General features: G+C 42.4%; 1 protein-coding gene across 1 annotated transcript in view; it reads left to right on the forward strand.

The window, feature by feature from the left end:
• The first annotated feature begins 245 nt into the window (after positions 1-245).
• Positions 246-24170, forward strand: part of MPHOSPH8 (M-phase phosphoprotein 8) — a 29683-nt gene continuing 5758 nt past the window's right edge. Inside the window, exons 1-10 of the mRNA XM_067562829.1 lie at positions 246-452; positions 4411-4566; positions 7459-8307; positions 10643-10748; positions 19577-19834; positions 20612-20737; positions 20820-20908; positions 21809-21949; positions 22592-22678; positions 23630-23784. Of these exons, the coding sequence (XP_067418930.1) occupies positions 246-452; positions 4411-4566; positions 7459-8307; positions 10643-10748; positions 19577-19834; positions 20612-20737; positions 20820-20908; positions 21809-21949; positions 22592-22678; positions 23630-23784 (2174 nt within the window). The remainder of the gene's footprint in view (positions 453-4410; positions 4567-7458; positions 8308-10642; positions 10749-19576; positions 19835-20611; positions 20738-20819; positions 20909-21808; positions 21950-22591; positions 22679-23629; positions 23785-24170) is intronic.

Raw genomic sequence — 24170 nt, forward strand, 5'->3', positions numbered from 1 at the left:
CCCACGCCTCCGCCTGCCTCCTCTTTTTCTTATTGGCTCTTCCCTACGGCGCTACCAATTGGCTATTTGGAGCTGTCACTCTAAACGCCGGGCGGCCGCTGGGATTGGCTCCTTGGGGGAGGGGCTATGTTGCGTCGGGGTCGCTGATTGGCCGCAGAGGTTACGTCACGGGGGTACCCGCCTGGTTGTGTGGATGTGCATGTCGCAGCCGCTTTTCCTTGTACTCGCTTGAAATTCAGCCCAACATGGCGGCGGCCGGGAGCGGGTTGGAGGCAGCGGCGGCCCCGGCTGAGACAGCGTCGAAGGAGGAGGACGAAGAGGAGGGGGGGGCGGCGGGGTCTGGCAAGGTCGGGGGCGCCGCGCAGGCGGCCGGGGGCGATGCGGGCGGCGAGAGCGAGGAGGAGGAGGACGTGTTCGAAGTGGAGAAGATCCTGGATGTGAAAACGGAGGGGGTGGGTACATGAGGGGCGACCTGGCCCGGCGGGTGTGTGTGTGTGTGTGTGTGTGTGTGTGTGTGTGTGTGTGTGTGTGTGTGTGTGTGTGTGTGTGTGTGTGTGTGTGTGGGTGTGTGTGTGTGTGTGTGTGTGTGTGTGTGTGTGTGTAGAGGGGCTGTGTGGCGGGGGCGGGGTGGGTGTGTGGGAGGGGGTGTGAATAGCGTGACCAGATGTCCCGGTGGGATAGGGATAGTTCGGATGTTCAGGTCTTTTTATTTATGGGCGCCATTATCCCCCACCCAGCCCCGATTTTCACACTTGCTATCTGGTCACCCTATTGGTGAAGGAGGGGCCGGGTGCGTGAGGGGAGACCCGGCTGGGTGAGGCTGTGGCGGGTTGGTATTCGCTGGATGAGGGGGGAAAGCTGGGCCACCATGATCCTGGATTTGCAGGGGTCTGGGTGAGTGAATGGATGAAGGGAGACCCGGTTGGCAGAGATGGTGGGGTCCCAAGACTCCTCAGCTTTCCTAAGTCATAGCTGCTGTTGTGGGTCTGCCCTACCTGTTATCTCCTCTCTCTTCCTTTTCTTCCCTTCTCTTTTCCTTTCCTCCAGAAGCCCTCTGACTTCCTCCCTTCTCCCAGGGCGCCTGCCTTCTGTGTTCTTCTTATCTCACCCTTCACAAGGCATTCCTTGCATTCCTGTGTTCTGCACCCCTGAGTCATAGACCCCTCAGTTAGATTAATGATGAAGGGCTGTGAGGCTGGCTCCCCATTTCTTCCCCTCACAGGGACACAAACATGTTCATTTTCAAATGTTATAACTAAGGTTAAGATTTTGTCTGTTATTTTTAGTAAAAGTCATGGACAGGTCATGGTCAATAAACAAAAATTCATGAAACCCATGACCTGTCTATGACTTTACTAAAAATACCGGAGGGAGGTAGGCAGAGTTGGAGGAGAGGAATGACAGCTGGAGCCTGGGGGGAAAGGCGGGGCTGGTCACCCAACAGCTGTTAGGCAGCAGTGGGGCTGCCCATCAGCTGTTTAGAGGTGGCCTCCGGGCTGACAGCTGCTCCAGCCCTGTTTCAGAAGAAGTCATAGAGGAATCCGTGACAGAATCATATCCTTAATTATAACCAAACGTAGTAGGGTAGCATCTTGCTGTGTACAGTGAAAGAAGATTGTTCCTAAAATACTTTAATTTTTGAGTCCCGATCATAAAATCTTCAGACACATAAGTGCCGGTATCTTAAGTTATATGGATTCTTGTGGGTCAGGTTTGTCTGTGGTGACTTATTTTTTGTTTTTGTTTTCCTTGGGCTATAAGCCCATGAAAACAATGTTGTATTTTAATGGTTTTATTATATAACCCTGACATAAAATATGGCTTTTTGTAGTTTTGCATGAAATAATTGTTTTAAAAAAATCATGTTTACAATTTTTTCCCAGTAGTTGCAGTGATAAAATACATTGTGAAAATACACATTTCCTAGATCAGTGGCTCACTTAGATAAGATTCTGACAAATATAATCCTTTAAATATATTGTCTCCATGAACACATTGTTTAATCCCTCCTGAACTTTCAATCATTTCTGAAGATATCTTGAATCCTGTAATCATCAAAAGTATTTTAAGTTCTCATTGCTGTTGTATAAAGTTACTTTCCCTGTACTGGTAATGTAGTTTTCATGGCTCCATTTGGGACACAAGATCTCTCAGGCCCTGGATACTTGTAAATATTGCAGTATTAGAGACAACAGGAATGTCTTTCACAAAGTTAGTTACCCTTCTTTTGAAATGTTGAGCTACTCTGAGGACTAGTCTACACATAGGCTGCTGCAGCTACACTGCTGTAGCACTTCAATTAAAAAAAATGTTACCTACACCGACAGAGGGGTTCTTCCATCAGCCTACCTCTGTCTACATGGGTGGTTAGGTCGGTTTAACTGCGTCACTCGGATGTGGATTTTTCACGTCCCTGAGCAATGCAGTTATGCTGATTTAATTTCCTGAGTCCAGGCATTAGGGTTTGTATCTGAAAGATACAGCTGTGACATAAGCAAAGAGCTTTGCTGTTGACATTTATGCAGAAGTGAACATGATGGAGACTCTGAAGTATGGTTGAGTATTAGTCTGTGTTTTATACAGATGTAATTCTGCATACAATTTTTATAGGTGCCCTGATTGTAAAGAAATAGCTAGAATGTAGCGTGAAAACTAAACAGTCCTGTAGATTAAAACTAAAGTGTAAAAGCTTCAAGACTTGCATTACATTTATGTGCAGCTTACTGGTGCTCACTATCTACCAGATCTGTAACACTTCATCTTAGAACTCCTGTATGTTGGCTTATGAAGTTAGCCCTAATTTCTTGAATTCTACTACATAAACAGTTAACTTTTTACTAACCTACACCCCAATTTAAGATGTATCTCCTTCTGAAATAAGTGTCCACTTGCACCAAAATGAAAGGGTGAATTAAAACTGATTTAGTTATTTTGGTTCCCAGTTTCTGTGTAGACAAACCTTATGTGAGTTCTTACATGGCTGGCAGAGCCAGAACTAGAACTCAGGACTTAACTAGTTCTAGTTTCACATGTGGTCCACTAGAAATTAGACCATTCTGCCTTATCTCTCTGATGTATTCGTTTGTTTCCAGAATAACCTCATCAGTGCAGTGTTCTTGGCCTTAGTGAGATCAACGCGAAGAATCCTCCTGGGTCTTTCAAACCCTAATTTCTAAGTTTTCAGAACTCCGAACTAGTATAAGCATATATAGAAATGTGTTCAGCTTTTGTTATGTGTAAGGACGTAGAAGGAATTTTTAACAGTGTTCTCTCAAAGTTCTCTCAAAGCATTTCTACTGTTGACTAAATTTTAAGTTTGTGAGGGTCTGTAGAGAAATAGCGGCGTAAATCTTTTCTTTGAAATACTTTGATAGGGTCCTTTTAAACTTTGTTTGGGGAGGAAAATATTTCTTTCTGTCAAAGTAATCTGACTTTTTTTTGGTGAGAGAGAGAAAGATCGAACATTTGAAGCTTAGAATGTTCCTAAACCTTGAATAGAAAATGTTTTACTTTAAAATGTCAGCATTTTCTACCTGTTTTGCCTCTGTTGAGTTGGGTTTCACCCATTTGTAATTTTTTTTAAAGGTCCCAGCCCTATTAGCTGCTCTGCTTGGGTGCAGGAGTTTGCCTGTGTGAAGTAGCTGGCAGCATTCGGGTGCCTTAGATTGTAAACTCTCTGGGGCAGGGAGGATCACTTATTATATATTTGTGTGGCATCTAGTACAGTGGGACCGTCAATTTGGATGACACTTCTAGATGCAAATGTAATGCAAAAAATTCAGGAGTCTCCTAGAAATGTCATGTCTCAGTCTAAGGAGATAATGAAATACCTGTAGGTTCCCCATATACACCGCTTTATACCACACTGTAGCATAGTCTTCTGACTGACCTAACTTCTGGTGTAGACCAGTGCTAGGTCGATGGAAGAATTGTACTGCCTCTCAGGAAGGTGTAACACCTACACCGACAGGAGGACTCCTGTCAGAGTAGGTAGTGTCTACAATGAAGCACTACAGTGGTGCAGCTGCACTACTGCAGCATTTTAAGTTCAGATTCACCCTCAGTGTGCAGCAGCAGTGGCTGAATGGCAGGCTACAGCACTGTAGATTTACACCCCAGCTCGCTGTGCACTAAGACTCCATGTAGACAAACCTTTATTCTGTATTTTAGTTGTTGTAATTGCAAAAAGAAAGCTATAATTAAAGCATTTATAGTTCTGAGACTCTTTGGTATGTATTGCTTAGTGCACTGTAAAAGGAAGGAGAATGCAGACAGGTGAACATTTAGGAAATTTGTTTAAAGAAATGTGCCCCGGCTCCCTCCCCCCAGAGATTCATAAAAGCAAGTAGATACTGTAAAAACTCACCTATAAACTTTCGTTTTCTATAAAAATACCTTTTTCTCTTACAGGGTAAAATTTTGTACAAAGTGCGGTGGAAGGGATATACCTCAGATGATGATACCTGGGAACCAGAGGTTCATCTGGAAGATTGTAAAGAAGTGCTGCTTGAATTCAGAAAAAAAATTGTAGACAATAAGCCTAAGCCTGTTAAGAAGGACATACAGGTATGTCTGTTTTTCCCCCACCTTCCATTAAAATGAGGCCTCATTTTTTTAGGCTTCGTTTTCTGGTATCAAATGTTCTATGGAGTTATGTGCGGCTCCTAATATATAATCAAAATTTCTTTGCAGTAGGCCTTTATTATTGGAAGGACCATTGCTTGCTTGCTTGCTTGGGAGTTACTAATTAATTAAAGCTTGGGTAAGATTACAAAAATCTCTTTAATCAGGAAAAAATGCCATAAGTGTCCTTTTTGACCAAGCTTGTGAGGTCTTTATATTAAATTTGAGGTCATTTCTCTACATGTATTGTGATACGTTGTGAACCCAGTGTACAATCAATTCCAAAATTATTGTGAATGTTCAAGGCATCAATGGCCAGAACCCTACTGATTGTGGGGGAAATTGGAAAACCGAAAGGGGAGAAGTGGAACCCTACCATCAGATTACTGCAGTCATTGTTGCAGGCACCTTTGCAATTGTCTATAGATGAAGCAACTGCTTGGCTTCTTAATACAGTTTAACTTGTTAATGCCCTGAATGACTTATCACCCAGATAAATTGGGAGTGTCTGGCATGGGGGAGGGAGGAGGAGGAGAATAAAAGTGCACACACAGCCCCTGTCCACAAGCCCCTGGTGGAGAATGGGGGACCCTGGAATGGGGAAGGAGGCAATACAGTTCTTGCCATAATGGGGGGAGAGAAGGTAGGAATGGGGGATGCAAAACATCTTGCAGCGGGGAGATAGTGGGGAGTTGCAGGGAGTCCCTGCAAAAGGGGGATTAGAGGGTGCAACACAGGAAGCTTATAGGGGAAGATGGAAGGAACCTCTGGTGTGTGCAATAAACTCAGACCACACAAGATATATGAAGTGTGTTACCCGCTAGTATAGCTATGTTTTCTCCTAGAATAGTAATAAAAATTCACTTTTTCTTCATTTCAATGGCTGTTCTATTGTTAGAATAGTTTGAAAACACTCCTTAACACTTAACTTTTGATGGGTATATTTTGCATCTGAACATATAATCTTTTAAAGTCTGTGTGTGTTGATTTCCTGATGGCTTTAATATCTTTACACTGCAAGACCAGAAATTCATTTTGTATTTTGGAAGGCTTACTTCTGAGTCCATGTTATGAAACAAGGTTAACTAGATTTCTGAATATTTATGTGGATTGATAACTGCTTTATCTTCTGAAAGCTAGAACTACAGCTAAGAACTGTTTTTTTGTTAATAGTAACAGTTATGTATGATAGCAGTGGAAAAATTGTATGCACAGAATGCAGAGTCTGATACCCATCTTACCACTATTTTCTTCTGTCTGTCTTAGACTAAGCTTTTTCAAGGAGGGTGGCAGGAATGAAGAGACTATAGATAGTCTTTTTAGTGCAAAGCACTGTTCTATTCTGCTTTTTTTACCTCAGCCTTGCTGATATTGTTTGCTTTAGACAGCTTTCTGCATCAGCCAGAGAATGAATTTACCTCACCCAGATTCATCTCAAAGTTTAATTTCAAGCCTAGTTCGGATTACTTAAATGGTAAAGGGCAAGTCTAATCAACACTCAGCGGGCAATTAAATGCAAACTCTTCCACCATCCCCACACCCAAACCCTTTCCTTTTCCAGTGAGGATTCTTTGCTCACTCATTCTTTTCTCAGTACTTTCTCTCCCTGCCTTGTTTAGAAGGAGATTATTTTCTTTGCCCACTAATCCTTGGGGTTTTTTCTTTGTTCCTGTTTATTTTAAAGTAATTGTAGTGGGTGATGGGCACATGGATTTGTAAGTTGCTTTTATTCGATATGTCTGCATGGCAATAACACTCTGCAGCTGACCCATGTCAGCTGACTCGGGCTCATGGGGCTCAGATTGCAAGGCTGTAAAATCGCAGTGTAGATGCTTGGGCTGGAGCCCGGGCTCTGGGACCTTTTCCCCTTGCTGGGCTCCAGCTCAAGCCCAAACATCTATATTGCATTTTTATAGCCCGGGGGCCTGAGCCCTGCAAACCTGTGTCAACTGATAGAGGCCACCCCTGGATGTTTTATTGCAGTGTGAACATACCCCTAGGCTTTAAAATAACCTGCAGCAGCCTTCTTTGGAGTCTTGTGCCTTACTTCTGGAGAACCAGTATATCACCATTGCACTATCAAGTTAATTAAATCGTGTCTACACGGGACACTAAGTGGCACAGCTGCAGCTATGCCATTGTAGCACTGTAATGTAGACTGTTCCTACATTGACAGAAGGGGGTTTTCTGCAATGGAGGTAATCTACCTCCCCAAGAGGCGGTAGCTAAACTGATGGAAGAATTCTTTTGTCAACCTAATTGTCTCGACAGTGGGGGTTAGGTCAGCTTAACTAGTTAGGTCAGTCTAAACTTTAAGTATAGACCAGGACTGATTCTTGCAGCAAGGAAAAGTTCAGGATCAAGTTTGTGCTCTGTTTTGCTGCTCAACATAGCTATCCAGGTACATCCTTCCTGTTTTTATTTTCTTTTTTTCCCCTCTATGTGCCTGTTGATGCCACTTCTAGAGGTAGTGACTTAAGTTATGGCTTGTCTACACAAATAGTTCGTTCATAGCAAGCAGGGGTGTGACTCTTCCCTACATTATCCTGCCGCAGACTATCTGTCCGCATGGACCCTACTGATGTGCATTGTTTGTTAGTGCACTTTAATCTAGTCCCATTTCAAAGAAGATTTAGTAATGGTGAGCTAGAGGAGGAACAATCACTACATGCTGCAGGTGTGTTTAAAAATCTGAACTCTGGCACTACTGTGGGTTTGGGCACTATGGCTTTATTTAAGCATGTATAACACTGTTGGCCACTAAAGTAAGTAAATAATAAAGTTTAATTGGGAAAGGAGGAAAGAAATGTTTTCTGTTTTTTCTTCACTTTATAGAAGCTGTCTTTAAATGATGACTTATTTAAGACAGAATCCGACAGTGACTGGCAGAGTGAAGCAAAAGAAGACTCATCGCCAAAGAAGAAAAAGAAAAAATCAAAAGATGGAGAGGATAGAAGCCCAGATGATCTGAAAAAGAAAAAATCAAAGTCTGCAAAATTCAAAGAGAGACCCAGACTAGAACGTGAAAACTCCTCAGATAGTTTAATTTTAGATTCAAAACCAAAGAAAAGAATTTCAGAAACCAAGGAAGATTCAAAAGATCCTAAGAAGCAGAAGAAAGAAGATTCTAAAGAAGTCAAGAAAAAGAAGGGAGAAATTAAAGATTTAAAGACAAAGTGTAAAGAGGATTCTAAAGAAAATAAATTGCGAAAGGAAAAACATGGTGACCTTCAGTTTGACTCTGAGTCGAGTGCCCTAGATGATTCGTTTTTTCAAGCAGCTGACAATGAAAATTCAGACATGTGCTCTGAGAGTAGAGAGGAGAAACAAAAGATAAAAAGTGGAAAAGAGAAATCTGAACAGGAAATGGTTCTGAAGGATTCCATTGCTGACAGGCAGCCAGATGGATCAGCAAGTACTGAAGAGGACAGCATTGAGCTTAAGGTTAAGAGGAAAAAGAAGAAACTTAAAAAGGCTGAAGATTACAAAGAGGAGAGTAGAAAAGTGGAAACTAAGGACACCTATTTGGAGAAGAAAAATATACACAAAAAACAAAAAGCTCAAGAAAAGGCAAAAGCTTCTGCAGAGCTAGACAAAGTTTCATCTACATCTGCTCCTGTGCAAAAAAGTTTGAAATTGTACACTGATGAAAAAGGGCGCAAGTCCACTGATTCAGTAGGGGAGGTAAGCAATGTTAAGAAACTGAAAAATAGAGTTTAAATCAGACAAATATCATTTCAGAGACCTACCTCAGACACCTCAAAAGTCTGATTTTAAAAAAAATGTTTTATCCGTTCAGACATCAAGATGTGGAAGTTTCATTGCATGATGTTTTTGTTACCTGTGGCTTTCCTTACACCTCTCCTCCCTACAGTTTGTCCTAATTTTAGACATGTCACAACAAGGGAAACTGTAAGCTCTTTAAGACAGAGACTTTTATCTATTTTTCTTGCTAGAAAACACCTAGCTTACTTGGGGTATCGAAAGAACAAGAAATGCAGATGCTAATAGTTTCTAGCCTTTTTTCCATTATGAAGTCATAGAATCATAGGGCTGGAAGGGACCTCGAGAGGTCATCTGGTCCAGTCCCCTGCACTTATGGCAGGACTAAGCAATATCTAGACCACCCCTGACAGCTGTTTGTCTAATCTGCTCTTAAAAATTTCCAATGATGGAGATTCCACAACCTCCTGAGGCAATTTATTCCAGTGATCAATCACCCTGTCTGTTAGGAAATTTTTCCTAATGTCCAACCTAAATCTCTGTTTTTGCACTTTAAGCCCATTGCTTCTTGTCCTGTCCTCAGAGGTTGAGAAGAAGAATTTTTCTCCCTCCTCCTTGTAATAAACTTTTATGTACGTGAAAGCTGTTAATATGTCCCCTCTGTCTTCTCATCTCCAGGCTAAACAAACCCAGTTCTTTCAGTCTTGCTTCATAGGTCCTGTTTTCTAGATCTTTAATCATTTCTGTTGCTCTTCTCTGGATTTGCTCCAATTTGTCCACATCTTTCCTGAAATGTGATACCTAGAACTGGACACAATACTCCAGTTGAGGCCTAATCAGCGCAGAGTAGAGTGGAAGAATTACTACTCGTGTCTTTCTTACAACATTCCTGCTAATACATCCCAGAATCATGTTCGCTTTTTTTGCAACAGCATTACACTGTTGACTCATATTTAGCTTGTGGTTCACTATGACCCCCAGATCGCTTTTGCAGTACTCATTCGTAGGCAGTCCTTTCCCATTTTGTACATGTGCAACTGATTGTTCCTTCCTAAGTGGAATGCTTTGAATTTGTCCTTATTGAATTTCATCCTATTTACTTCAGACCAAATCTCAGTTTGTCCAGATCATTCTGAATTATAATCCTATCCTCCAGAGCACTTGCAATCCCTCCCAGCTTGGTATTGTCCGCAAACTTAATAAGTGTACTCTCTATGCCATTATCTAAATCATTGTTGCAAATATTGAACAGAACTGGACCCAAAACTGATCCCTGCGGAATCCCCTTCCAGCATGACTGTGAACCATTGATTACTCTCTACGAACGGTTTTCCAACCAGTTTTGCACCTACCTTTTAGCTCCATCTAGGTTGTATTTCCCTAGTTTGTTTAAGAGAAGGCCATGTGGGACAGTATCAAAAGTCTTACTAAAGTCAAGATAAACCAGATCTACCACCTCCCCCCATCCACAAGGCTTGTTACTCTGTCAAAGAAAGCTATCAGGTTGGTTTGACATGATTTGTTCTTGACAAATCCATGCTGATTGTTACTTATTACCTTATTATCTTCTAGATGTTTGCAAATTGATTGCTTAATTATTTGTGCCACTATCTTTCCGGGTACAGAAGTTAAGCTGACTTGTCTGTAATTCCCCGGGTTGTCCTTATTTCCCTTTTTGAAGATGGGCACTATATTTGCCCTTTTCCAGTCTTTTGGAATCTCTCCTGTCTTCCAAGGCTTTTCAAAGATAATTGCTAATGGCTCAGATATCTCCTCAGTCAGCTCCTGGAGTATTCTAGGATGCATTTCATCAGGCCCTGGTGACTTGAAGACATCTAACTTGTCTAAGTAATAGTATAATATAGTATAGTGTAGTGTAGTTATAATTCACTATCCTGCCAGTAAGTCCTTATTTTGTCCTTGTGTATGTCCAACTCTGCTACTTAAAGCTTTGACTGAATAGTGGTGATTTTATCATGTGAACACGTGTTCAATAGGAATTGAGCTAAGGGCACTAAAACACCTTTTGTGTAAGTTTGTGTACAGCTCAGATAACTTTTATTCATTAGCAACCTTGTCTGGATTTTAAATCAGCAAATCAAGTGTGAAGGGCTTTGTATCCCACTACAGGTCACCTGTGTTGTTCACTCTCTCCATTTTATTATTTCCCTGTTACACACAGTAATCTAATCACTAACATTAGTGATAGCTCTGGCAGAGAAATGCTGAACTCTGAATTTGATTTTTGCAGTTAAAATTAAAATTGAAATGACAAGTTTTCATCTTTTGTCTTCAGTACCAGGAAAAGGAAGTGAAGAAAAATGAAACAAAAGAAAAACTGCAGAAAAGATATGACTCTGAAAAGGAAGAAAAGGGCAGAAAAGAACAGAAGGGATTAAAAAGTAAGTGCAAAACTCTTGATTATAACAGAGAAAGCAAAAGACCTTCTAGATCATAAAGCCTATCCAGTACTATAGGGCAGGATACAGTCCTGTTATAGAATGCTCATGAGAATTTACACTTATGCTATACTTAATGTTAGCTTCATTCCACCTTTTAATACCTTGGTTCTAGTGGTTTTTCAAGAAGTGAAAGCAACTCCATGACTTCTAACATTTGGTGGTTTTGTAATTTCATTATTTCCCTTTCTAGATTTATTTTTACACCCTATACTCTAAATCTTAGAACACAGCTGAATATTAAAATCAAATACATCTTCTCCACCTTGAACTGCAGATTTTTCTCTCCTTCTCCTCTATGAAGTCAACCATATTTGCATATCATACTTTTAGTAATAAACTTTGTGTGTGTGCTTGTGTCATGTTTTTTAAGACTGGATATTCCAGAAGTCGTTCTACTGTGTGGATGCACCCTTTGGATGTTGGGTGAATATTTATTGTGTTTTCTCTGATAGCTTTCTTGATGGCTGGTACTGCAGTCAGGAGTATGAATAAGTTGAAGGCTCATGTGCTGTGCTGTCAAAGATAATCGGTTGGTGGCTCTGAAACCTCATAGAAAATTCTTGCTCAGCATAGTGACAGATTTTCATTTAAAGCAATATGTAAGAGTTTGCCACCGCCCCTCCGCTTTGGCCACCCTGTTTGTCGCAAGTTACTTCAAGACCCTCTTGTTCAGCAATCCAGTGTAGTTTATTTACAGTGTGCAGTCCCACAACCTTATCATATACAGCTTAACTAGCTGCCTCAGGAGCTTCTGCAGCCAGGCAGGTAGAGCCTCTGCTCCCCTTCCACTCCCTGGCTTCTCCTTCCCTCAATTAGGGCTCCATTGGCAGAGGGCTGGCTCAACCTGTTTCCACCCAGCACCCTGTCACACATTATAATAGAGTAGTGATGTTGTTAGGCTTACTTAGCTTAGCAGAACTATATAAAAATGTCTTCTGAAATTATGGTTAACATTTTTGTAGTCCCTGGACCTGTCAGTGACTGCCTGCCATAACTCTTGGTACCAGCTAGGTTGAGAGAAACACCAGTGGATCCTTCCTTCCTTTAAAATGATTAAGGTTCACATCTTGAATGTAGGTTTATTATCCCTGTTTACCTTACATAGAATCATAGAAGTGTAGGCCTGCAAGGGACCTCAAGGGGTCTTCTAGTTCAGTGCCCTGCACTCAAGGCAGGACTAAGTATTATCTAGACCATCCCTGGCAGGTGTTTGTCTAACCTGCTCTTAAAAACCTTGAATGATAGAGATTCCACAACCTTCCCAGGCAATTTATTCTCATGCTTAACTACTCTGACAGGAAGTTTTTCCTAATGTCCAACCTAAACCTCTCGTGTTGCAGTTTAAGCCCACTGCTTACTGTCCTATCCTCAGGTTAATGAGAACAATTTTCCTTCAAGTGCTTGCACATTGTTGATATTGGACACTTTGTGATCAGCGTGGATACCAGTGAGACACGGTATGCCCGATTTGCAGATCAATAAGGTTTAATGTGCAAGGTTTTCTATAGATATACTAGTTAAATACAAAGCCTAAAATTAACTATAGTATATCATACTCACTAAGCCTAGAGAGCTAAGCAGTCACTCAGAAGGCTGTATACAGGAACAGCTTTCTTCAGGGTCCCCACCAGGGAGTCAGAGGATCCTCTGGTTTGACCAGCAGCACCTCCCGCAGTCAGGTGTTGATGGAATGCACCCCTTTGTCTAAGTGGTGACTTCTTATACCCTTCCGTAAACAGCCTTCACCTAATTATCTCTCTCTTGTTATCATATATCATTCAAGGATAACTTCTTGTTCCCATCACCGTTATCTATATGCAGCTGCAAGCATACAGTATCTGTATTTTGTCTTATATGTGCCCTGGTGTGCAGAAACTGAGACATCTACAAGGTTACTCAGTAGTCCTATTCATTTCTGCCAACTGGCAGATGTCATGCTAGAGGGGTCAGAATAGCCAAGCAAGCAACTGAAGCTATTCTAGGCCTCTAGGACAGTGGTCAATCAACTCAAATTGTGCTGGGCCTCCAACAGTGGAAACATATATGTCCATTCCAATGTAGGTATGTGCATGCCCTGAGCACAGTCGCTGGAAAGTTTGCCCTCTGGTGCTGCATGCTCATTGCACCAATATAAAGAGCCGGGCTGACTCTGAGCCCTGTCAGTTCCCTCTTACCACCAGTGATGGTCACTGGCACTGTTCTACTTTGCTGTCGCAGGTTTCGCAGTGGATTTCATTTTTCCTGTTAATTGTATATAGCTCCCTTTATAATTATAAATAGTTAATTCTCTGTAAATTAGTGTAGCTTAGGGCTTCAAGCTTTGTGCCTCCTTCAGCAAGGTTATGCCTTATAGTGACCTGAACTCCAGATGCCTGAAGTGCTTGGGTGAGGCTCACATTGGGGAGTGCTGCAAGATTTGTAGGGACTTTAAGCCCCATACCAAGAATGACCAGGAGGCCAAATTGAAGACCCTGCTGATGGAGGCAGCGCTGAGATCTTCCTTGGAGACATGCCGATCGGATTTGGCACCAACCACCTTGGTGTTTGTGCGGAGTGCTCTCCCCCCCTCCAGTGCAGGAGTCTCAGGGCTGAGGAAGAAGCAGGAGAAGGGAGGATAGACATTAAGAGTCGCACTACGCACTACTATGTCAGGCCACTGCTCTGCCCTGGCAACCCAGCATGGTGCCATTGACTCTGGGCCTTATGTGGGTGTCTTTAAGTCTGGCTCTGGAAGACCTGCCTGCAGTGGAAGGTTGGCACAGTTCTGGCGCTGTTGTAATGCCATCCACACTAGAGGCATTTGCCACTGCCAGAGACCTGATTTGGCTGTCAGTGCCAGCGTCACCGGCTGTTCAAGAGTCAGTGCTGGCAGGCAGGAGGGAGCATGCGGTCACCATTTAGTACTGGGCCCCATGGTACTGTTGAAAGGGAAACTGTCCATTTGACCCTGCTGCAGTCTTCCCCGCGTTAGCACTGTTCTCTGGCACTGGCGGGAACTGCTCCTCTGTGGGCACCAGGCAAAGACTCCTTGGAGTTGGGGTCATACTCCTTGTGTCTGGGGAGTTGACCCCAACATGCCTCCAGCTATCTATGGACTCAGGTTTGGGAATGACATTGGGTACTTGGGCTCCTGGGCACTGACCCATGCAGTGACCTTTTTTTAAATCTGGGGGCATTTTCCCCCTGTGCTGGGCCCTAGTCGAGGTGCTCCATTTGGTGGCCTCCGAAAGGGGGGCACTGCCATCCCTTAGGGCAGCACTTGATCCAGACTCTGGTACTGAGCTTGGCGCTGAGTACCAGGAGCCAGCGCCATGGGATCTGGTTGGTGCGGGAGGCAAGGAGGAGTGCCCTCAGTTGGCACCAGCTGCTGCCACCTCCTCCAGATAAAGTCATGTTGGGAGTAGGCACATCACCGTCCCATGACGACTGCAAGGCACACCAGGAATTATTGAGAAGGGTTGCCTAAAATTTGGGCTTACAGGTGGAGATAGTAAAAAAGTCCTCCCATAGTTTGACATCCTGGTCACGGCAGCCCTGTCGAAAGTAGCCCTCCCTCTCAGTAAGGCTATTATGGACCCAGTGAAAAGCCTTGTGGCAAACCTTCATTTCCCTAATTCCTACAGCTAAGAGGACCAAGAGGAAGTACTTTATCCCTGCTCAGAGCCATGAGCTTTTATATACTGAACCCCCCTTAACTCCCCCTCTCCTCCCCCCCCCCCCCCCCGGGATACCTGGGGATCTCTGATGCTAACTAAAGGGATCAGCAGGGTTTGCAAGGGGCGACTCCTAAGGCAAAGGATTCCAAGAAGCTTGACCTGTTTGGTAGAAATGTCTACTCTACTGAGGACCCGCAGCTTAGGATTGGTGCTGCTGGGCAGATATGACTTCAACAGATGGATTCCATGTTGAAGTCCAAGGACTTGCTACCACAGGAAACCAGACTGGACTTCTCGCTGGTGGATGAGGGGAAATCCATAGCAACGGCTTCCCTGCAAGTGGCCCTTGATGCAGAGGATTTGGCAACTGGGTCCATGGTAGCCTCTGGCCTTCCACAGGAGGTTCAGCATACCCTCCAGGACCTTCCCTTTGAGGGTACTTTGCTCTTTTTGGAGCACACCGATGCAAAGCTTCATGGTCTGAAAGACCCCAAAGTGACACTTAGTCACTGGGTTTGCAAACCCTGGTGACTTTGAGGAAGCACTTCAGATGGCAGCTATCCTCCTGATTCTTTGCTCCTCCCTCCTGCAGAGGAAATGGAACAGACCACTGCCCGCCCTCTCTCCCCCCCGTCCCCACTTCAACGTCAATACCTGTCCCTTCCAGACACTCAGTGATCCCTAAGCGGGCATTTTGACGGGACACTCGAGGATGTTGTACTGGTTTCAGAGTTTCTGGATCCCATTTCCCCTTTGTTTACAGACAGCTTGTCCCATTTCTGCTGGGCATGGTCCCGTAACACTATGTACCGTTGGGTGCTGAGCATGGTGGACGTGGGATATACTCTCCAGTTGAGTTCGACCCCCTCCTCCCCACTCTCCTTTCTTGTCCCTCTTCAGGGACCTCTCTCACAAGCAACTTCTGGCCCAGGAGCTCCAGTTGCTCCTTTAGTGGGAGCCATGGAAGAGGTTCCAGAGGATCTAAGAGGGAAAAGAGTTTTACTCCCATTATTTCCTAATTCTGAAAGTCAGGGTTGGTGTCAGACCTATTCTACACCTTTGTCAGATCAACAGCTACCTCAAGAAGCTGAAGTTTTGCATGGTCTCCTTGGCTTCCATTATCTCCTTCCTGGATCCAGGGGACTGATATGCCGTCCTCAATTTGAAAGATGACTGCTTTCACATATCTATCTTCCAAAGCCACAGAAGGTTCCTCAGGTTCATTGTGAACCCTCCACACTACCAATGTGCAGTTCTTCCCTTTGGCCTGTTAGCGAACCCACAAGTGTTTACAAAGTGCATGATAGTAGTAGAGACCCACCTGAGGAGACAAGGGGTGGAAGTCTACCCATATCTGGACGACTGGCTGGTCAGAGATCAGTCCAGAGCCCCAGTGGAGTCCAGCATCCACCTTATCCAGTTACCATTCAAGGCCCACTAATGAACATTCAGAGGATAGAGTTTATTGTAGTGGTGCTCAACTCTATCCAAGCCAGAGCTATCCTCCCAGAAGGCCGACTTCTGGTGATCGCATCCCTGATTGTACACCTCAAGAACTACCCGACTATAACAGCCCAAAGTGGTTTGAGGCTTTTGGGCCACATGGCTGCATGTACATATGTGACTCAGTATGCAAGACTATGCCTCAGGCCCTTCCAGGTGTGACTGGCCTTGGTGTTCTTGTCAAACTGCTGCCATCTGGGCTTGGTTATCACAGTACCTTCTCCGGTTCTTGCCTCCCTCGACTGGTGGCTGGATCGGTGGTTTGCATGGGCCTTCTGTTTTCACAGCCCCATCCGTTGGTATCTCTTGTCCCTGATGTGTCAGCACTAGATTGGGTGGCAAACCTTGGGGCCCTCAGGACTCAAGGCCTTTGGTCTCCAGAGAAGTTCTTTCCGCACACTGACATTCAAGAGCTCAGGGTGATATGCCTGGTCTGTTCAGTGTTCCTGCCTCATGTGATGGGCAGGAGCATATTGGTTCTTATGCACAACACAGCAGCCATATTTTACTTCAGCAGGCAGGGAGGATCTCGCTTTCCCCCCTTAGTCTAGAGGCAGCTCATCTGTAGGAGTTCTGCATTGCCCAGTTGATCCACCTTGAGGTTTCCTACCTGCCAGATACACAGAATGAGCTGGCAGATCACCTCAGCACGTCTTTCTCCAATCACCGCTAGTGGTCCCTTTGCCTGGCCATTGTAAGGGATGTTTTCCAGTGGTGGGGGATTCCCTAGATAGACCCGGTACAACATGAAGTATCACCAATTTTTCTCCCTGCGAGGTCGCAGCCTGGGGTCACTCATGGATGTCTTCCTGCTACCATGGATGGGTCACCTATACTACACCTTCTCTCCTGTCCTGCTCATGCACAAGGTTCTGCTGAAATTCAAACAGGATAGGGTGTGGATCATTCTAATAGCTCTGGCTTGGTCCAGTCAGCATTAGTTCACCAGTCTGCTAAATCTCTCCATGGCAGCCCTGTTCCCACTTCCTCTACTCTGGGACCTGATCTCACAGTACCATGGTTGACTGCTCCACCCGAGCCTCAGCTCTGTCCAGCTGTGATGGCCTGGAAGCTCCAGGGCTAAAGCACGGAGAGCTTGCCTGCTCGGAGTAGGTCCGTCAGGTCCTGTTAGGTAGCAGAAAACCCTCCACCAGGTCTACTTGCCTTTCACAATGGAAACAGTTTTCCATCTGGTCTTCCCAGCGTGGAATCTTACCCATGTGGTCGATACTGTAGCTCATTTTCTAATACCTTATTGCACCTGAAAGAGCAAGATTTTACCATCAATCAGGGTTCATCTTGCATCGATATTGGCGTTCCACCCTCAAGTGGATAGCTATTCCTTTTTTTTCACACAATGTCAATTTGTTTCCTCAAGGGCCTAGAAAGAATGTACCCCCAGGTGTAGGAACCAATCCTTCCCTGGGCATCAGTTTGGTCTTATCAAAACTTATGGGACCCCTGTTTAAGCTGTTGGTGATGTGCTCCTTGTTATACCTTTCCTGGAAGGTGGTTGTCTTAATGGCTATCATTTCAACCAGGAGGGTTTCAGAAATGCATACCCATGCCTCACAGCAGAACCTCCATACATGCATTTTCTTTAAAGACCAGATGCAGTTATGCCCGCACCCGTCTTTCCTCCTGAAGGTGGTTTCACGGTTCCATAGCGATCAAGCTATGTTCCTACCAGTTTTCTACCCAAAACTGCATGCAGACAGGGAAGAGCAGCAGCTTCAGTCTTTGGACAGTAGGTGTGCCCTAACATTCTAAATCAAAAGGATCAATCCATTCTGGAAGTCCACGCAGCTGTTTGTAGCAGTAGCAGACAGGATGAAAAGATTTTCCCATCTCTGCTCAGAGAATTTTATCATGGATTGCATCATATATCCGCACGTGTTACGAATTGGTGGGTGTTCCACCTCCACCGATTATCCCAACTGCTCACTCCACAAGGGCACAAGCATCTTCAGTGGCGTTCCTAACACAGATCCCTATTCAGGACATTTGCAGAGCAGTGACTTGGTCGTCAGCGCATATGTTCTCTTCTCATTATGCCATCATTCTGCAGGCCAGGGAAGATGCCAGTGTTGACTGAGCTTTGTTGCAGTCAGCGTGTCCGTGAACTCCTATCCCTCCACTTTTACAACTGCTTGGAAATCCCCTACATTGGAATGGACATGTGCAAGCATTTGAAGAAAAAAAGGTTCTGTAACTGTTGTTCTTTGAGATGTGAGACCTGCCTTCCTTTTCCTGTCATTGGAGTTGGCCAGAAAGAAGGAACTGGGTGGGCATTGGGTTGGCCAAGCCCTTTATACCAGTGCTAAGAGCGTGCGGCACCAGAGGGCAGTGCCAATACCAAATGATGGGTACCTCTGAGGAAAAAATTTCCGGTAACCATGCTCAGGGGGTGTGCGCGCACCTACATTGGAATGGACATGTCCAACACAGCTCAAGCAACAGTTACGGAAGGTTAGTAACCGTTTTTTCACCCTCCTCCTTATAACAATCTTTTATGTACTTGAAAACTGTTGTCATGTCCCCTTAGTCTTCTCCAAACTAAACAAACCAATTTTTTCACTCTTTCCTCGCAAGTAATGGTTTTTAGACTAATCATTTTTGTTGCTCTCCTCTGGACTTTCTCCAATTTGTCCGCATTCTTTCCTGAAATGTGATGCCCAGAACTGGACATAGTACTCCAGCTGAGGCCTCTGTGTGGAGTAGAATGGAAGAATGACTTCTCATGTCTTTCCTACAATGCTTCTGCTAATACATCCCAGAGTGATATTAGCTTTTTTTTTTTTTTTTTTTTTTTTTTTTTTTATTTGCAACAATGTTATACTGTTGACTCACATTTAGCTTGCGATCTCCAGATCCATTTCCACAGTACTCCTTCCTAGGCAGTTAGTTCCTATTTTGTGTGAGTGTGCAGTTGATAGTTCTTTCCTAAGTGGAGTCATTTGGATTTGTCCTTATTGAATTTCATCCTATTTACTACAGACCATTTGTCCGATTTGTCCAGATCATGGTAATTTCCAACCAAGATTAATCTATATATATTGCAAACCTAACTAATCATTGCTAAGGTCATATATGCCTTGGTAAACAAACAAGCAATGACGTGAATGAGACTTATAAACTGGAAAATTAATACTGATGTCTGTCTTGCCTTTGTCAGCATTTACTACAAGGGAGAACAAATAATTGACATTATGAAATCAGAATGTTATAGAACATATACCATGAAAATACTCATTTAGAAATATTGGGAAATATTTCCAAAGAAGCAATATATTTACATATAATTATAGTTAAATTACATTCTAAAGGGGGATGAAATTAGGTTCTGAATCTAGTCAGGATTCAGATTTACGTAGGGTAATCAGAGAGAAATAATCTTCACTGAATTTGGCTTTTACACATGCATGTGTGATTTAATTTGTCGACCTTGCTCCAGGCCTCGGTATTGATAACCTCTAAAAGGTAAATAGAAACTTACTTAAAATCTAACTGTTTCAGCCAACTACCAATCAAGACTTTTATTTATCTAATACAATTTTGTGATTTGTATATGTAGTCAATCTCATTAAACCTCTCTCAATTATATTCTAGGTTTGAAGGAGAACAAAAGTGCATTTGATTTATTTAATATATCTTCAGAAGAAAAAAATGAATACTCTGAGAATAACCGAAAAAGAGAGGACTCTTCAGTGGACTATAAATTCATAGAAGAATTCAAATCAAAAGAAAATAAACAATTATACAAGGAAAGGAGGAGCATAAGAGATGAGACAGATACCTGGACTTACATTGCTGCAGAAGGTGATCGGGAAGTGCTGGACAACGTATGTCAAATGGAGGAGAATTCTGGTAAGTAGTAAAAAAAAAGTCAAGGAAAAGTTGGGCACGTCCACTGAGACTTGCTGTGCAAAAATTGGGTCATATCGAGTTTTACAAAGGTGTACGGTTGTAACTGTCCATTCACATTGGTCCCAACTGAGGAATCGGTCTTTCTCTACTGACACCCAGCACTGGAGTCTTGCAGCTTCTGTGACAAAGAATCTAAATTTCTAGGATTCTGCACTGGTTTGTACAGCGAGTATAACATCATCTAGACTAGAGTTTATGGTCTGTGTACTTTGAGCCCTAAGAAATTTGAAGCACAGTGTAATGAACAACTTCTGAGCAAATTAGCTTGGTTATACAAAATTAGCTTGGTTATTAACACCTGCTGTAATGTAGTGCTCATTTTAATGATGTTAAAATCAGGACTAAACAAGCATTAACTTCTTTGACACCATCTCCTGAAACATCAGACTTTTTTATTTCTAGTGGTTGATTAAATTCTTGAGCCAAGCAAATAGTTCCTGCCAGTTAAATCACTGTGTATCTTTTAATTGGTTAGCTCTTCTTTTGTCTGCTCAGATTACTGAACACTTTGCCAATTTGTAATGTAACAAATTATTTGGAGTTTTACCCCACTATGGATCATTACCTCCAGTTTGGCTCTGGAAAAATAATCGTGCATGATTCTATGCACATTATACTGCCAGTCAATAGAGACAGCAGGCAGTGATTACATTTTAGTGGTTATACAAAACAAATAACTTGTTTTGTGTTTTTTTTCTTCCTGAAAATGTATGATAGATGGCAGGCAGCAAGTCTTGAGTTTGGGTATGGACATGCAGTTAGAATGGCTAACCCTGGAAGACTTTCAGAAGCATTTGGATGGAGAAGATGAGACTCATTCTTCAACAGAACCAATATCAAGTAGTAAGTAATCTTTGGGAAGAGGGGAAAATTTCTTATCTGGTGTTCTAAAGTTAATATTCCAATTGAATGAATTCTCTTTCAGCTCTACTGAGAGATGCTGTTAAAAATGGAGACTATGTTACAGTAAAGATGGCACTTAATTCAAATGAAGAGTATAATCTGGATCAAGAGGTAATATCTGTAAAGAGGAAGCATTGAAGGGAGATTTTTTACAAATCTAGTGTGTGAAAGAGGAGACTTTACATAGAGCTCTTCAGGTTAAACTGTTCAGATTTGAAATTGGTAAGCAAATGTGTGCATAGTTAAATATTACAAATGCAGTTAAATAGAACCCTAGACTCAATTGGTAGGTAAGCAGGAACTAACTTTCAGATATTTGATTTTAAAATCTGAATAGCTTATTTTTAACATGCTCATGTCGTTGCTTATTGGGTATTTTAAATGGCTGTGGATCTCTTCTCCATTTCCTTTAAGTAAAACAGTTAGTTCTTTAGGGGTTTGATTTTATTGCAAATGACTATATGTTGTAAAACTTGACAAGTATGTCTAAAATGTATGTACTTCTAAAATATACATGAGTATGAGGGATAGCTTGATTTAAATCAGCAAGTGGAAACATTGATTTAAATCATGGGTTTTAATCTTGTTTTGCATCTGTACTTTTTAGTTATTTTCCTAATGAAAGGTTGATTCATTGGTTGGTATCCATTACAACATGCTGATTTGCAACTAAATACAGCCTTTACACTAAATTTGGTAAGTCTTGCTAACCAAGAGAATATATCTATACCAGAGCTAGTGGGAATGATTTGAATGTGTCCTGGTTATAGCACAGTTGTCTTCCAAACCCATCTTGACTTTTTTTTAAAACGTAGATGATCCATGATGTTATCCCTGAACTGTTCTGTAGCATTGGGCTGTCAAAGATAGTAGCACATTTCAGGGACATCATCATGATGCAACCTATACTTTCATAGAACTGTGTTGTAACTGGGTGCCTTTACAGGTGTAGTTAGTGTAAACAGGCTCCCATTTGTAGTTTTGTGACTGAAAAGTAAAAAATTGTTGCAGGATTCAAGTGGAATGACTCTAGTGATGCTTGCTGCTGCGGGAGGGCATGATGACCTCCTCCGGCTCCTTATCAGAAAAGGAGCTAAAGTCAACTGTAGACAGAAAAATGGAACAACTGCATTGATACATGCAGCTGAAAAGGTTAGTTTCCTTTAACAGTATTCATACATCTTGGCCTTTTTACTTTAAGTTCAAACTCTCATTGCTCAGCTTGCTGTGTCTAGTAAACTGAAGTATTTGTTCCAAATTTGCATCTGCATCAGTTACTTAGATTGGTTAGTTGACTGCTGACCTTCAACTGATATGTATGTATGTAATTAATGAAGACAATCTGTTGCAATATCAAACTACTGTTTGTCAAAACTTACTGACAGAGCAGGCAACACTGATCCTATGACAAAACTTCTGTTTTATTTAATCATTTTCTTACTATGTTTAAGTAAATGAAATAGGTCAGTATCAGTTTATTTGAAACTTCAAATGATAAAACACCTTATTGTAAAGCTATGTGTAGCAAAATGTTCACCATTTCATTTGAAAGTTAAGATCATTCATTCAGAATGGAAACCCTCCAATTCATGACTTTTTTGGGGAGGAGCGAGTCTGGGGTGGGGGGCTGTTAAAAGTTTGCCAATGAACCTGACATCCGGGAGCAATGAAGTACCATTTTGATGCCTTATTTTAGGGTCTTACACTCTGATCATGCTACGTTCTGTATTTATCTTACTGTTCCAAATATTTTTAAATGTAAAGTTTAACTGTTCCGTTCCATTCTTTTTTAAGAACTTCCTAACTACAGTGGCTATTCTTTTGGAAGCTGGGGCTTATCTGAATGTCCAGCAGAGCAATGGTGAAACTGCTTTAATGAAGGTAAATGCAGTTTTGTCCTGACCATGGTTTGATATTGTCTAATATTCAGCATTTTAGCAAACCTACTATAGGAGGACAACAGTGTGGTATGTACAGTATGTGTATGGCCCAGGTCTGTTTCCATAGTCCTCTTTCTCAAACCATGTTTTAGGCTTTAAATATAGAACAAAGGTCTACTGCATGTGTCAAAGCCCTCAGATCACTGTCATTAGTGCAGTAATCTTTCAGTCAGTGTATTAATGAATCTCTTATTAAATGGAAAAGCTTACGATAAGGCAACACTAAAGTTGCATATTGTATGTAATCCCAAAATCCATGTGTCATCAGCTCATGGATTTAATTTCAGGTTAATTTCCCTCTCCACTTCCCAGATCAAGGGAATGTGAGTTGAGGGTTGCAAGCCAGTCTGGTTCCTCAGCAAAAAGACAAAAACTCCAAAAAGAAGTTGCTTGGGAGATGCCTCTGCACCCCATTTTTTTTGCCCTTTGGTAGTAACCCAGAGTAGGATTTTCTTGTATTTCTTTTTGGGCAAGAGCAGATCGGTCAGTGTTGTAATGGAGAAATGCTGAAAATGTCAGTGTCCCTGGGAAGAACAAGCTTGTTGAGGTAATGTCTTTTATTGGACCAGCTCCTGTTGGTTCGAGAGACAAGCTTGCAAGCGACATAGAGCTCTTCTTCAGGTGTGGGAAAGATACTCCCAGCATAGGTGACATGTCTGATAGGTTTATAAGTAGGAGGCTTGTAATTAAAATATGAAATTAACATCCAGAAAGAATTAAAGTTAAAAGTATGGGAGTGTAACCTGTAAATCTATTGTGATATTGAGTTGTTCAATTTTATGAACTCCTCACTCCCCGATTAGTTTTTAAAATGGGGGTTCTGCTGTAATACAGTTCTCATTACAAAGTATTTTGCTACTCCACAAGTGTGTTTTTTTCCTTTCATGTGTAGGCTTGTAAGAGAGGGAACTCTGACATTGTGCGACTTATGATCGAAAGTGGAGCAGATTGTAACATTTTGTCAAAGCATCAAAATAGTGCACTTCATTTTGCTAAACAGTGTAATAATATACTGGTGTATGACCTGCTCAAAAGTCACTTGGAAACGTAAGTAATCTGTGTAGTTTTTTATTATCTAAAACTTCAGACAGGTTTCATGTTTTTGGCTTAAGTCACTGAGAAGAAAGTGAGAGAAATGCTAGGAAGAAATGCAGGTTTCCCATGAAAAGAAAAATAAATTAAGTGTTACCAAAATCACACGGGGATGGGCAACCCAACCATTTTTGAAACATTGAGTAAAAGTGCAGAATGAGGAGGCAACTGACAAGCAACGTGGGCTAATGCAGAGGTTTCCAAACTTTTCTTCTTGCATACCCCCTTCCAGATCTACCAGCTGCCCGCGTACCTCTCCCGCCTCATCACTGATACTTTGTGTGTTCCTCTTAACACTTCTTGTCTTTACCCATCTGTCCATGTGTCACTGTTATGTACAG

The sequence above is a fragment of the Emydura macquarii genome, unplaced genomic scaffold, assembly GCF_026122565.2.
Source record: "Emydura macquarii macquarii isolate MOO-44397 ecotype Brisbane River unplaced genomic scaffold, CSIRO-AGI_Emac_v2 contig_2473, whole genome shotgun sequence".
Lineage (NCBI taxonomy): Eukaryota > Metazoa > Chordata > Testudines > Chelidae > Emydura > Emydura macquarii.